The following is a 15,287-nucleotide window of genomic DNA, read 5'->3' as shown; positions in this document are numbered from 1 at the left end:
TGAAAAATGGGAAAGAACTCAGTTTTCTACAGAAGCTTTAATAGGTTTACTCAGGGTTTACAATCATGGGTTTCTGTACAGGATAGTTGGCTCAATGGCCCGTGGATTCAGTGAACTTTTACACAAGGACTTTTCAATTGAAGTATATTACATCTATCACTCAGCAGCGTTACAGATCCACATGGTATCACCACACTTCATAAACTGTCCAATAGAAAACACTTTAAATATTTACACTGGCCCTTTTTAACTATTGCAAAAAGTTACATTTTCTAATGCTTAACTTAAAAGTTCTGTTTGTTACCTCTTTGACTTGCGGCTTAATTTGTGCTGTAGAGTTCTTGTACATAAATGCCATTTCTAGTGACGAGTTCTTTTTATTACACATTTTCATTAAAAGTTGAAGTGCGTCTGCAGGTGGTGAGGCCCCCTTGTTTGCTTCATAGCTGTACACTGACCAGTTACTGGAGCAAATATACATTATTAGCCTGACATCTATTCACATTAGTGAATGTGAGAAGAAATCACGTTATGCTGACAAAGCTTTTGATGTCTTACCTATAGATTGCATAGCCCTCCAAACGAGAAGTTAGCTCGACTAAAATTCAACTCATCTGAAATCTGCACAGGATTTTCTGACTGAGGAGCTGTCTTCTGGTCTCAGGTGACCCGAAGTATTTTGTCAAAGCTACAACTTATTTTTGAACACAACAAACTGATATTTAATTCTTGCGTTCGCCGGTGTGAGGACGGCTGTTTGAGGGGACGGTTTTGATCTTCAGTCCTCAGCTTGAATTGAGAGGGGATTTTTGGAATGTGACAGGGCTACATCACCCTGCAAGAGACAGAAAGCAAGTCTTATTAGCTGGTTGAATTTGAGTCATCATTACGATACTGTGCAAACTTCACTCACCTTAATCGGGTTTCTCAGCATGGCTCTTAGAAGAGACCACAATCTTTGAGGTTTTCTTTGATGATAATGTCGGTTACGGCGTCAAACACAAACTTGACGTTCTCTGTGTCTGTGGCGCAGGTCATGTGAGAGTAGATTTCTTTGACATCTCTGCGCAAGTTCAGGTCCAAGAACTGTACTTTGATGTAGTTACCAGCATCCTCATAAGTGTTGGGGCCTTAACCAAAAAAATATCAAAGAAAAGGTTGTTTTTTTAATCAACATGTCACTTTTTAAAGTCTTCAAATGTGCTGCAGTTTGTGTGCTCTGATAAACCTCACCATCGTATTCAGGGAAGCACATGCTGAGATGAGCTTTCTTGATCTTCTCAAGGAACACGTCTTTCTTGTTGAGGAAGAGTACAATGGAGGTGGTGGCGAAGTAGCGGTGGTTGCAGATACTGTTGAACAAGTGCAGACTCTCATGCATTCGGTTCTGAAAGAAAGGATTTGTGTATTTTATGAAGTCCCAAAGAAGAGCCTTTTAAATGAACCAACTGTTGATTGTCCAAAAAAGATGAGACGCAAATAGTATAAGCATGAAATATCACTGAAATCATACCACTTCATCGTCCTCCACCAGCACCATGTCGTAGGCACTCAAAGCAGCAATGAAGATGATACAGGTCACACCTTCGAAACAATGGATCCACTTCTTCCTCTCGGACCTCTGGCCACCCACATCAAACATTCTGCGTGGAAACAGAAGCACATTATCGTCATGATTGCGATTCAGTACAGTGGGAGCATTGATGATAAGTTATTGGTCCCATCTCTTTTGAGAAATACTGTAGAATAAAATTCTCTCTTCTTCTTCAAACCATGGGTATGTAACATTTGTACAGTTGATGCGTATGACATAGTTCTGATTACATCTGTAAGAGCTGAGTTTCTCATCAGGACCACAGTTCAAGACCAACATAAGTAGGTATTTTTTAAGAAGTAGGGACATTTCTAGCTGTGATTATAGTGAAAAAACTGAGTACTTTTAACGAGAGGTCAGGACATTTCCAGCCTTGTTTGTGGCAACAAAATCAGGCATTTTTTAACAAAAGGTCGGAACATTTTTAGCCGTGTTTGTGGCATCAAAATCAAATTTTTTTTAAACAAAAGCTCAGGACATTTCCAGCTGTGCTTGTTATGTCAAAATTGGGTATTTCTTAATGAGAGGTCAGGACATTTCCAGCCTTGTTTGTGGCAACAAAATCAGGTATTTTTTAACAAAAGGTCGGGACATTTTTAGCCATGTTTGTGACATCAAAATCAATTTTTTTTAAACAAAAGCTGAGGACATTTCCAGCTGTGCTTGTTATGTCAAAATTGGGTATTTCTAAATGAGAGGTCAGGACATTTCCAGCTGTGTTTGTGGCAACAACATCAGGTATTTTTTTAACAAAAGGTCGGGCCATTTTTAGCCGTGTTTGTGGTATCAAAATCAATTTTTTTAAACAAAAGCTGAGGACATTTCCAGCTGTGCTTGTTATGTCAAAATCAGGTATTTCTTAACGAGAGGTCAGGACATTTCCAGCCTTGTTTCTGGCAACAAAATTGGGTATTTTTTAACAAAAGGTTGGGACATTTTTAGCTGTGTTTGTGGCATCAAAATCTATTTTTTCAAACAAAAGCTCAGGACATTTCCAGCTGTGCTTGTTGTGTCACAATCAAGCATTTTTAGTGAGAGGTTGGGACATTTCTAGCTGTGTTTGTGGCGACCAAACTGGGTATTTTAAGCCAAAACATGATGTTTCCTAACCCTAACTAAATGGTTTTTGTGCCTAAACCCTAACAACAAGTGAACCACAGCACTGTCACAACATAAATTGAAAACTGAAATGTAAAGAACCACAAAGGTTCATAATATCTGCTACATAAGAAACGTAAAATTTAGAATATCCATTGTTTGCAGAAGTGTGCAACACCACCATTTATACCGGCGACTGGGTCGCTGATTCACCTGAAGTGGAGATCTTTGAAGGAAAACTGAGTCTCGATGATACCAGTGGTCTTCACTCTTGATCGCAGCACATCCTGCTCAGTGGGCACATAGCCTGGTTGGATCAGTCGCTCCAAGTCATTCAAGTAGCTGAGGGAAAATCAAATTCATTTAATGACAAACACTAATTTGACTATTTTAATTCTTAGTTTGCGTGATTTCTTACTATCCAGCAGAGTCGTTGAGTTGGTACTCCGAGGCCCTGTCAAAGCACGCCTGGATGCCAGAGTCCTTCCACAGGCGCAAAATGATGTCTGACATCTCCTTGGGCATGGTGCCCTCCTCAATGGTGTCTGCAAGATGCATGAGTTTACGGGCATCATCCTGCAGGGTAGATTTAAGAGGACAGGGACACATACGATCCATGTTTAATAGTCTGCTGGAAACCTAAAATCAATTCATGCAAAACACATTAAAATCAACATCTCAGCTGTCACCTGCTGATCAGAGTGGCCGTAGTTAATATTGAGTGTGTTCATGGCCTTCACGATGGCCATGATGGACTGCAGGGTGTTGCTGTAGATGATGACAATGAACTCCAAGCACTCTTCAAGTGAGTAACCATCTTTGTGGATAATTCTGATGAGAGACACAGTATTAGTTTGTGATTTACAGTCAGTCAAAGAGGAAAATAGTCGAAATATCAAATATCTTACTTCATCTGTTTGACGATAGTGCTTTTGCCTGATTCTCCAGCACCTGTATGAAAGTAGAAAAAAGATGTTTGTATTCCAAACTTTGTTTCAAAGTTTTCCACATTTATGAGGATTTTGAAGGAATATGACTTCTTCTGATTCATAGTGTTTGTGCTTTAATTTATGCTTTGGGTTTCATGCATGTGAGCGGAAAATGACATTAACTGCAGGTAATGGCTTTCATCAGACAGAGGATCACAGCAGGTCATAATACTTCTTACTTCAGGTCTAATCGCATTCAAAGCTGATGTCAGAAAAAACTTTCCCCGTCCCTGACCCACAATGTCACGAGGAGACGATTAAGCTGAGTGTGAAACAATATCTATAATAACCTTAGAGACATTATAGAAAATTATATACCGAGCTGCATCAGTATAATCTTGGAAACGCTTTTGCTATTAAATCCAACATTGGTCTATACAGATTTCGTCGGCCCTTAAATTAAAAAATATTTAATGTAACTTGAAAATTTGCACTAAATTTTTCATCCCAATCAGCTACTTACATTGTGCATGTTATGTATTTAGGTTATTGTATTTGAATGCTACAGCCACAGGTCCTAGTGTATCTATGTCCTTCAGGGTTAAGCCCTTTGTGATGGAGGACCTGCTGTTTTAGGATTAACAAGGGATTGGGTTGAGTGATTATCAAAGGGTCTGAACAATTCAATGACACGTGTTATTAAGCCTTTACTCAAACATGTTGCTTGTCATAATCACAGTTAATATAAATAAACAAGATTTTTTTATGTAATCAAAAGGTTATTTAGATTCATTTTGTCCATCCTTAACAAACTCTAGTCAATAAGATCTGTCTGTGTTGATAATTTAGAAATAAGGTGACATGCACCAGCTATAATTATGTCTCAGATATGGCTTGTAGGATTTAAGGTAAAAAATAGCTGCACCATGGAGCCTTATGGGGCCCTTAATTATGTGTCACCATGGTGGTGAAGTTTCCTGTTATTTAGTGTCTTTACCTAGCAGCAGCAACTTGACAGTTCTCGCATCCTTGTCGGCATCCTCCTTCAGCTTCTTCTCCAGCTCTCTGGAGTGCTTCTCCTCGGCGCTCGCTCCAGCCCCCATCCTACTTCTCCCGGCTTGGGCCCCTCTGCTCAAAAGCCAAGTGTCAGGAAAATGGAAGTAGGTCCTAGCCGATCACCTGCTCTCTGACTAACCGTGCAGCTGATGCGTCAACCGCCTGCAGCAAACACTGGAGAATGTTGGAGTATTTTCCTGTCTTAGGAGAGGATTTCGGGCATCCTCTGCCCACCTGACCGAGGCGGGCCAATGGAGCACAAGGACAGGAGCGTTTTAGGGCAGAGCCAAAGGTGTGAGGAGAGGCAGACATACATCAGTGTAGGAGAGATCTAACCTTTAGGGGGACTTTGCTGTGCTCAGCGGAAGATGAACATCGGCTCAAGTGCTTATCTCTCTATGCTGTTCTTAGGGTGCCTTTAAAAGAGAAGCATGCAAAGCTGAATAACTTGGTGCTGAGCACTGAGTGCGCCTATAGCTGTTACCACAAACTAGATTCATCTCACATCCGGACCAAAATGAAAAATACACCAGATGTGAGAGTAAGTGTGATCTTGAATGTATCATGTTTGCAAAACGGTCAACTAGACATAAAAAACCACAGTCTCTACTCCACACAGTACAACAATCACAGCAAATGGGCTGACTGAAATAAATAACCACACCCCTCATGTCTCACGCAGAAACATGAAGAAACACAGACTGACATTTCTTATAGGATACTGCAGACTGAGGTGTGAGCTCTGAAGTGCTTAAAGAGCTTTGCAGTTTCACCTGACAAATCTCATTGACCTCAATCTGAGGCTGGTTAAGGATCCTAATCTACTCACTTTCAATTATGCATGCATGCATGTACAGTATGAGTGTGCACTGCACTGTGTTTCCCTCCTTTTCACTTCTGTTTGGAAAAGTGCGCTGAGAATAAACTTAATTATTATCACTTTAGCTTTATCATGGTCTTGTGTGTAGGCAACATTGTTTAAGTAGAGATGGGACACTCATTTTTTAATCTGGCGTGGTATCATGTGAAATCAGACAATCTAACATCCATTGGTACCAACCTTGTCAGCATGACAAGATCAAAATCACTATATATACCAGTATGCAAAATGTTATACTTCCTGTGAATATAATCCACTTAATCATACTTCCACATGTGTTTTGTATCTACTCTGTGTGAAGACCTTATAATTTGAAGAACAAAGGCAGTCACATGTGTCCTGGGCTGAAAAAATGCCATCCAATGAATGATTGGAGACAAGTCAAATCAAACACTGATTGAGGAAATTACTGCAAGATATTGAATCATAAGATCAAATCATGAGTGAACATATAGGCCTAATATTTTTTCCTCATTTATTCATTCAATCATGTGGCCTACTTTAATCATATATTGGTCAAATTGTGTGCAGAACTGAAAAGGTGTAAAGAATACATGGCTGTAAATCAGGGGTGTCCAAACTTTTTTGAATGGAGGCTAGATAAAACAACGTGATTCTCGCATTAAATGGGTTTAAAAAAAAAAAAGTGAGACAAATGCAACCATTTCCATCTTTTAATGAAGTATTACTACATGATGCCTGTCTACAAACTGTACAATAGTCCTGTCATTGTGAGGTGAAGGGTAAAGATGGGAAGTGATCTTGCTTGATTAACCATTATTGTGTAAAGGGCCACATATGGTATATTTTGAAAGTCAAATCGAGGGCCGATTAAAATTGGTCTGCGGACCAGATATTGGACATGCCTGCTGTAAACTCACAGTTTTCCAGCCATACCCATTGTATGTTATTCCAAGACTGTTTATAGACCCCAGTATTTAGAACTATTTAAATACAGCATTTCAAAAAATGACAATGATCCCTTTTTCCCTCGCCAAAATATAGGGTAACTTTGGTGCATTATTTGGCCCACTTTCTGACAACACAGCATAACGTGGTTGGTACCGATGGATGCTTTAGGTTGTCACTGTAGCTTTAAATTTCAGCCCACAGCAGGTTTTATTTGCTAACATAAGTCTGCCTCACTCCTCACCATCAGCTCTGCCTGTCATACCTGCTGCTTCTTTACTTTTGTTTTTGGACAGACATTTGGTCACCACCTCTCTTCTTCTTTCATTGTATTATTCTTTCTGTACCCTGGCTTTTAATTATAGGAGCCCCTGAATTTTGGTGAGGTCTGCGAGTCTGCTTCACATATTTACATTAGCAGCACTTGTGATTTCTGCACATCGCGACCTGACCCCTCTCTGTTAGATGGGCCGAACCATTTCACAATACCTCCCAATTTAATGTTATATATTTAATGCCATTTTTCTGTATAGTGTATCCTACATCTACCTGGATATCTAGGTACATTTTGATGATAATACTTTTAAATTTTATTTACAGTAACACTTTCAATGCAGGACCATTACTTGCAATGGTTTATAGAGTGGTATTGCTACTTTTACTTAAGTAAAGAATGTGTATACCTCCTTCACCGCTGCAGATCAGTAACACAAGAAGCACTGAAATCAACAACCCACCCTGCAGAAGACTGTATGTGCTCACCAAGTGCAAACAGAACAGAACCTCTGTTATTATAAAATATAGAGCTTTAATTTATTAGTCAGCAACATTGATGAGGAAGAAAAGATAGTAATTTTTTTACAAGTCATTACAATAACATCAACTGTGCATTATATCATACATTACTTTACCTCAATGACCCAGAGCAAAGTCTGCCAAACGGAGAAAATAAAATAGATGCACATGTTTGAAATATATGCAAATATCTGAGACCAGAAGAGGAAAAGAATAGAGACCAAGAGACATACAGAGATAGATAGATAGATAGATAGATAGATAGATAGATAGATAGATAGATAGAGACTGAGAGAGAGGATTTAAAATCACAATCTGACCTTTCTGTACTTTCAGCATCTTCCTTGCACTGACAGTATTTCCATATTCCCACGACAAGAAAGACATTCACTGACATCCACAGCAACGTAGCATTTTAGACAAATACCATATACATTACACTGTACATGCCATGCACAATGAAAAGCCACCTTCTGAAGATTTTGGTACATTTTTCTCTTCAGGTGTGGTGGTGATCAGCTTGTTAGTGGTTGTACTTGTGACATTTTTTTTTTTTTTTTTTTAACTGTATGGAAGTTTTATATGACGTCTGTGGCACCGCATTGGACTGGCGAAAGTAGCTGTGAAACCTCTGTGGTTATAGCTGAAACAGAAAATACAGAACCGATTCCCGAGCATTGCAATCAGCACATTTGTTGCTGTGATCTAATGGAAGTGTAGACCGATTATATGACTGATGTCCACTTAGTGAAACTGGCAGGAATGCAAACTTTGGATTCAATGAGAGCTAAAAAAAAACCCAGCTTGTATGAATATGCTGCATGTGCCACAGATACATGTGAAGTATTTACTGTTTTATCTAGATTACCAAATTTGGCAACAGAAGGTGCTTTGTCTCTAATATATATATATTTTTTATCACAAACTGTCACAAACTCACATATAGCTGCCTGCTGGAATTTCTTATCTCATGAGAGAAAAGAGAAGGCAATGTTATATTTTCAGCTTTTGTGTCGTTAAAGGACCCTTTCCCCCCGAAAAACAGCTTATCACAAAGATCACGTCTGTTAAGGATACAACATTGAGATGTGATATTCACATATAAACAAAAACAAACACTTGGCAGCAACTGATTTTGGAAGAATTTGTGTGGGTGATGCAACATCATTACTTGAGGCCAGGCTGGACCACAAACATGAAAGGAGAGACCTGCCATCAACATGTGACCGTGTGACCATGACATGTCACAGGTGCAGTCTGTGGGCATTTCTTTCATCCTTGCGTGTCCCAAGAAATGCAATCGTGATCCTGTCAACAGCTTGTATCTTACAGTAAGAAAAAAAAACTGTCCGATAAACAGTAGAGAGTTCTGGTGAAGAAGTTTTGGGAAGTTCGAGAGTCTCGACTTCCAGCTTAGACACTGAATACTGCCAGCAGTCAAGTGATCCAACACGGTCGCCTGTAACAGTTTCTGAATACGTGTTCATCATCGGTCCTCGTCCATGTGTGGATACTCCCAAAGTCCTGGGTTATTGTTGCTGTTTCTCAAAAACACCAAACATAAGGATATTCTCAACATAATAACACATTGTAATAAACAATAACACTAACAATAATATTATAATAACAACAATATTTGCACAAATTTACCTATTCACAAAAAAAAAACAAAAAAAAACATGTTTTCTAGATAGGTACAAAGAATTACTTTTTACAACCTACAATAAATATTGTGTATTTTTTCCAACAGTTACATAGAAACTGTTTGATGCTGTTGCTTTGGGTTGTCCGCTCTGATAATTTCATCTTTCTATCTGGAGTCATTCCCCTTCAATGGAGGGTTGCAGTGTTTAGGAAGTGGTGTGAAAAGGTAGACTGGGGGGAGTACGATGAAGTGTGTAACCAGCTCCTCATGTCTCAGCTGGAGTTGTTTGCTCATCATGATGCCGGCGGTTGCGAGGCTTCTTCTGTTCTTTCAGCTCCTTCAGACTTTTGGCTTTGTTGTCTCCCAGGCCGCTGTCTCCGAGCTGCCAGTAATCCTGGCAGTACTGGTTGATCAGGCCCATCTCCGGCTGGCTTAGGATGGTCAGCAGGTCTTTATACTGACCAGCGCTGGGAGTCCAGGCGCTGGACTGCAGAGGAGGGAGGGCGGGGCTGCCGGTTTCCACCAACACGTTGTTGACCGTGCGACTGGAAAGGACCACAAGCTGCAGTTTGACGAGCGTGTGTTTGAAGTTTTTCTCTGTGGATGTGCACTGGTAGATGCCGCTGTCGGAGGACTGCAGTGAGCGGATCAGGAGACCCTGTTCTGTTTTTAGGATGCGGCCCTCTGAGCGAATCTGGAGGGAAACACAGTGAAGGGGACAATCAAAAACTCTGATTTTGGAGATGTTAGACATAAAATTTTAACACACTTGGGTTGGGCCGTTGCAAAGATGATCAAACCAGTTTGGTATTTAGCCAAACACCAGATGGGACCGGTTTACGCAGCTTTAACACAAGGTGTCACACTTGACTCAGCCGTTGCTCCAGAGTGGAACATAATGACAGCATCCCCTTAACAGGAAATGATCGTCAGACTATCGCATTGCATCATGTAGAACTGGAGCTCTCTGTCCACACTGAATCCATTAAATATGCACCTTTGTAATGTCATGTAAACAAACCACATAAATACCAGCTGTGTGCAGGAGGTCATACTGAAGATTTTAAACAGAAAACATATATTCTATATTGTGATATTTACAACAGCAAGTAGATTGTCATATGTGATGGTAATTTACCAGAAACTTTCAGCTCCCTGGCGATCTCCCTCCAGGCAGCTGCCAAATTATTTTGGGTTTATAGTGAAATAAGCAGCTGCTCTGTAGGTAACTTATTTAAAATTCTCAAATCAGCTGCAGCAATTTCAAAGTGAGCGACAGGAATAAATAGAAGCAGGGCATCCGACAAAATTTCAGCTCCAAACAGTGCACTGTGTCACTCATGGCCAGTTAGGACACCTCTTTTGTCAGCTTCAAAACCAAAATGTCACCATATTGGCATTTAGTTTTCCTGAGAAACTAACTCTGCCTTGTTTTGTCTTGGCCCCCTCCAAAAAACACATGAGTATTCAAACACCACGTTCACTGCTCTACTGAAATTTGGTGTCCTTCATGTTGCCATGCTCGGTTCACAGCCTGTCAGACACTAGTGGCTCCAGTAGTCTGTTTATAAACAAAAATAATATCCTGTTAATCACACTGTCACATTGCTTATCAATAATGACTATGATTACTAAGGCAATATGAGTTGGATTTAGGGGCTGTGACACCATCAGCACAGGTTGCTGATGTAGGCCATTTTATTCAGTTTGCCACAATATGTTACAATGACAAAGACCAGTTCAGCTGATTTACATAAAATTTAATTTAAGCTCACGTCTAAAACACTACATCTAACTCATGTAAGACACAAACATCAGATATCTTCCATGGACATGATTATAAAGACAGCTTCAAACGGCTGTGGAAACAACTGTAACTACATAACAATGAAGGCTTTGCTCACCTCTTTTCTCCTGTCACTGTTTTCCTTCTGCAGGTGCCACTTCAGAGACACATGAGGAGACCTGGCCTGGCACTCCAGGAACGTAGTGCTGCCCTCCACCCCGTACTGCACAGTCTCCAGAGTATTCTTATTGGCTATAAAACAGTACGTAGAATAGATTTGATGTATTATTCTTGAGGAAATGTACACAGTATATGAAACAGATGGATAGGTAGAGTGCACTGATAAGAAATAAAGTAGAGTAACCATCCAAAGGCACAATGATGATAAAAACACATGTTTCTATTTCCATTTTAGTTTTATTTTAGTTTACAAAGTTGGCCTGATACTCACTGTTAGAGTTGTAACCTCTGCACTGACGAATCGGGTTGCCATACTTTACATCCTGCCGACGGCTCCGTCTAGAGGGGTCAGATCAACAATCCAAAATAAAAAGCTTAACTTCAACATATTTTGATGAATATTATGAGCTTAAGTCAAAGAAGAAAATGTTCTGAACACATAAACAAGCACTGTACCCACTGCCTGTGTATACTATCTTAATCCTCACCTCTTCTGTGAGGATGAATATCTGGAGCAGGATTTGCCGTCCCAGGCGCAGTACGGGTCTCTGGCCAGGCAGCAGTCAGCGCAGACCTCCCCGTACACATCACAGCGATGCAGAGCCAGGTGGGTCACCCCCAAGACTGATCCCACATACAGTTGTTGCTATTAAAGAAAGAGAGGTGAAGATCATAAAATCATCAGATAAAAAGAGTTTGGATACCACTTCATTATACAAAGTCACAGTCATACTTGTTGTGCTACAGTTTACTTATTTAACTATTGGGTGTAAGCCACATCACAGTAACGTACCCGTTTTGATGAAATCTTCATGGTGGTAATCGGTGTGGGAACCTGCAGTGGCACATTAATAACAGCTTTAACTGAGCACACAAGGGATATTTACTGTTTTATTTATTGTCTCAAATACCAAACACAATGTATATTAACACTGTTCAGAGGACACATAGAGAAGAAGTAAACAAAGATCAGAAGACCGACCTTGAAGACCTCCACTTCCTCTAAGACCAGCTCCTCTGTCTGCAAGTCGTCTCTTGGCAGAACAATCACTTTCTGGACCGTCCCCCGATCTGCAAAACACAAGAGAGAAAGAAGTTTAAGTCCTGTTGACATTTTGATCCATGGACCTGTGACCTCAGCTGTACACGTCATCCATCCACTTCATAGACATTCTGCCAAAATGTTCCTTTAAATACCTGTTTTCTTAGTGTGGAACATAATATATGGTATTATTTGTCAGCCTGCTGGCACTAAGGTTGATCTCAGTTAACTCAATTGGAAACAAAGAATTTCATCAACACATTCAGATGTCATGACAAATGTAGTAAACACTTGAAACTAGAGAACATTTAGTTCTCTCTGAAAAAAATTAAAGAGACATTTTACAAAATTTGACAGCCTTTTTTTTGATACCATTTTAATGATATCAAATTTGCTGAAAAAAGTTAAGATGGCATCCATCAACCTTCCTTTTTGTTTTTTTTAATTTTATTTTAATCCCTCCTCCCCCCTCTCTTTCTTAATTCCTTTAATGCTATGCATGATTGTTGTTATATACACTGTTTGTAGATATGTATGTGTGTATATATGTGTCAAGTTTTGTATGTACGATACAATATTACTGTGAGACCATAAAGAAGTTATTAAAAAAAAACAGAAAACTGCTTTTAAATTATTTATGATTAGGAAGCAAGGCAGCTCCTCTACTTGTATGTGAACTTGCTGGACAGCGCCAAGGCTGGAGGACTTGACACTGAACTTCAAAGTGATGATTGGATTATCAGATAATGTCAGTGAGGGCCCTCGAGCACTGACCTGTGCCCAGGAAGAGCACCTCGTAGTTCCCGTCTGCGGCTGTCACCTGGTCCACTGCAATTGTGGTGAACTCATAGTCCACGTTGGTTCTGACCACCAGGGGGCGCTTGTGTACTGGGTATACAGCATTGTACATGGTGGGGTGGTTTCTCATGAAGTTGATCACCTCGTCTGGGTAATCCTTTGTGGATTTCATGTTGGGGGTGAAAGTGCCTCCAGGACACTGTTGACAAAAAAAGATAGTGTCAAACCTGTTATTTCCTTTAGCGGTAAAAACATGTTCTTATATCAAGGATGACAGACAGTTTTGTTTGTAATGGGAGGAGGCATGTATTCATGGTTCTTTTATTGTTTACAACTCACAGTGCCAGGTCGTGGGTAGGGGATCTTCCCAGTGTACGCCACCCACTGGTAGTTGGGCCCCTCCTTGTGGGCAAAAGGCCCGTTGAAGACCATACGGATGTCGGCCATGGAGTAGACGCACACAGCCGAGCCTTTAAACACAGCTCTGGAGGGGGGCAGGAGAAAAAAGAGTGAACACACAGAGACAACAGCCAGAGGATCCAGATAGACTCACTCCCTGAGATAATTACTACGGGTGCTCTCTGTGGCTGGTAGAATCTACTTCCTTCCCACGTACTCAGCCGGCCTCTTACAGGAACGCACTGAAACATTATGACGCACAAACACACTCTCAAACCGACTCAACTAGAGTCAAGCTGTCTGACACACTGACATACAAAACACCCACGTACTGCAGAGAATCGCCAGAGCTCAGGCTCTCGCTGCTGCGTGGTGGGTGTACTATGTTTGTAACTCCTGTCATGGGCCTCTATCATTAGCGCCGCGTGTGTTTTTATCAGCTGGGCTTAAACGTGCCTGATGCCTGAGGAGAGGATGGAAACAATAACAGTATTTGTTTCTCAAATACATTAATCAAGACATGTTTATTATGACTCGGAGCGCGCCTCTTCCCGCTTGCGCGCAGTCGGAATCTCAATTTACATGTCAGGTTGGTACCCTTGAATTTTAATGCCGTGTGCAGAATGACAACTCGCTATCAAACCTGACCTATGAGGAACTATAGGCTCAGTGAGTGTCTCAGAGGAGCGTGACTCCCTCTGGGCTCCGGATTCACAGCCTGTTTTGTCTTTGTAGCCTGAATCTGACAGGCCATACGCAACACAGCATTTCAATATCAGAGAGAGAGCTGACACCTTCAGGCTGACTGAACATGAAGAAAAACTGCAGGAGGAAAACCAAAATACACCTTCCCTCCTAACTGCATGAAAGTTAGAGAGTTTGAGAGAGCTGTCAGTCACTCACCCTGAGACTGAGAAGACTCCGTAGATGACAGGGTTCTTGGTGTCTTGAGTCGGCTGGATATACACATCCCCTTAAAGATAAAGACATCATTTATAGTAATTAGTCATAAACCATCAGAAAATACATTACAAGTAAAAGCCCTGCATTCAAAATGTTACTTAAAGGAATACTTCACCCCAAAATGACCATTTGTATATTAATTACTCCCTACAGTGTCCTCGGCTTCTCAGTCAGTTCCACCCCTTGCTACGGTACACAAGTGATGTGTTTTCATGATCTACTTGAATCAGAAACAAGTAAACAAGTCGCAGGCTCAACTACGTCATAAGTGGAGTCTTCATCAGACAGATTAACCCTTTACATGCTTTTTTCCTGCAGTGTTATTGCTGGGACTTTCCCTGAAATTAAGTCTTAAGGTGAGAAACTGGCAGTGCAAATTTCCCTGAATATTGATCCCTGCCCCCGTTTGCACATGACTTCATGCAGAGAACGTTTCAGCAACTAAAAGCAAAAGCTGTGTTTTCCAGGACAGGGGTCTGAAGTCTCGTGTATCTTCCCAGTCACAATGTGCAGTGAGGCATTAAAATTTTTAGCCACAAAACATCAATGCTAAGCCACAAATCCCCCTCTTGAGATTATTGTTAAAAACTTTGTTTTCTCACATGCCACCGGTGAACAAAGAATCCAAAAACAGAGGAAATTTTTGATGAACTGAAGTGAAAGTGGTCCATGTTTAACAACAGTAAAAGTATATTAACACATCTGATTACTCTCACACAGCATAATCCAGGTCTCAATTATCCAGTCCTATGCTCAGTACTTCTTATACCCTATATGACGAGGAACTAAACTGAAAGTGAAACTTTTCTACACTCTCTTCAGCGCCAGACTCCATTAACAAAAAATGTAATTTTACCTCACTGAACACTGGAGCTGCTTGTCTACCTGTTGTTAAATGTGGGCCCCCATGACTTCAATTCAGCAAGAGTTTTCTCTGGTTTTGTACCCTCAGTTTACTGAAGGCATGCAAGAAAAACAGTTTTTTTCAGGAATTCACCGTAACACAAGTGAGTAATTGATATACAAATGGTCCATTGGGGGTAAAGCATTCCTTTAAGTAAAAGTACATAAGTAAAAAATACTAATTTTGCGGAAAAATGCCCTCTGTGAAACATTACCCTATAGGACTTTGTTAGACATAGTGCAGTTGTAGGTATTTGTAGCTACTTTTAATAACTTCACAGTTAATCTAGTCAAGTGGTTCCCCACCACG

The 15,287-nt window shown here is 40.5% G+C and overlaps 2 protein-coding genes across 3 annotated transcripts in view; both read right to left on the bottom strand.

Moving 5' to 3' along the window:
- Positions 1 to 22: 22 nt before the first annotated feature.
- Positions 23 to 4,837, bottom strand: gnat1 (guanine nucleotide binding protein (G protein), alpha transducing activity polypeptide 1). The gene is made up of 9 exons (XM_033626802.2): positions 4,619 to 4,837; positions 3,601 to 3,643; positions 3,382 to 3,523; positions 3,111 to 3,268; positions 2,906 to 3,034; positions 1,514 to 1,643; positions 1,234 to 1,387; positions 914 to 1,130; positions 23 to 835 (listed from the first exon to the last, which is right to left on the bottom strand). Exons 1-8 carry the CDS (start codon positions 4,722 to 4,724, stop codon positions 940 to 942), a joined length of 1,053 nt encoding a protein of 350 aa, XP_033482693.1. The 5' UTR covers positions 4,725 to 4,837; the 3' UTR covers positions 23 to 835; positions 914 to 939.
- A 2,417-nt stretch (positions 4,838 to 7,254) lies between these two features.
- sema3fa (sema domain, immunoglobulin domain (Ig), short basic domain, secreted, (semaphorin) 3Fa) overlaps positions 7,255 to 15,287 on the bottom strand; it is a 68,992-nt gene continuing 60,959 nt past the window's right edge. Inside the window, exons 11-19 of one of the 2 annotated variants that reach the window (XM_078169143.1) lie at positions 14,015 to 14,084; positions 13,052 to 13,196; positions 12,689 to 12,911; positions 11,855 to 11,943; positions 11,666 to 11,707; positions 11,362 to 11,518; positions 11,144 to 11,227; positions 10,811 to 10,944; positions 7,255 to 9,600 (exon numbers count right to left, since the gene is read on the bottom strand). In XM_078169143.1, the coding sequence (XP_078025269.1) occupies positions 9,172 to 9,600; positions 10,811 to 10,944; positions 11,144 to 11,227; positions 11,362 to 11,518; positions 11,666 to 11,707; positions 11,855 to 11,943; positions 12,689 to 12,911; positions 13,052 to 13,196; positions 14,015 to 14,084 (1,373 nt within the window). In that variant the 3' untranslated portion in view covers positions 7,255 to 9,171. Of the gene's footprint in view, positions 9,601 to 10,810; positions 10,945 to 11,143; positions 11,228 to 11,360; positions 11,519 to 11,665; positions 11,708 to 11,854; positions 11,944 to 12,688; positions 12,912 to 13,051; positions 13,197 to 14,014; positions 14,085 to 15,287 lie in introns of both variants that reach the window. The other variant, XM_033627301.2, reaches the window with a different exon arrangement.

Source organism: Epinephelus lanceolatus, chromosome 1 (genome assembly GCF_041903045.1).
Source record: "Epinephelus lanceolatus isolate andai-2023 chromosome 1, ASM4190304v1, whole genome shotgun sequence".
Lineage (NCBI taxonomy): Eukaryota > Metazoa > Chordata > Actinopteri > Perciformes > Serranidae > Epinephelus > Epinephelus lanceolatus.
This window is presented reverse-complemented; position numbering and strand designations above follow the sequence as displayed.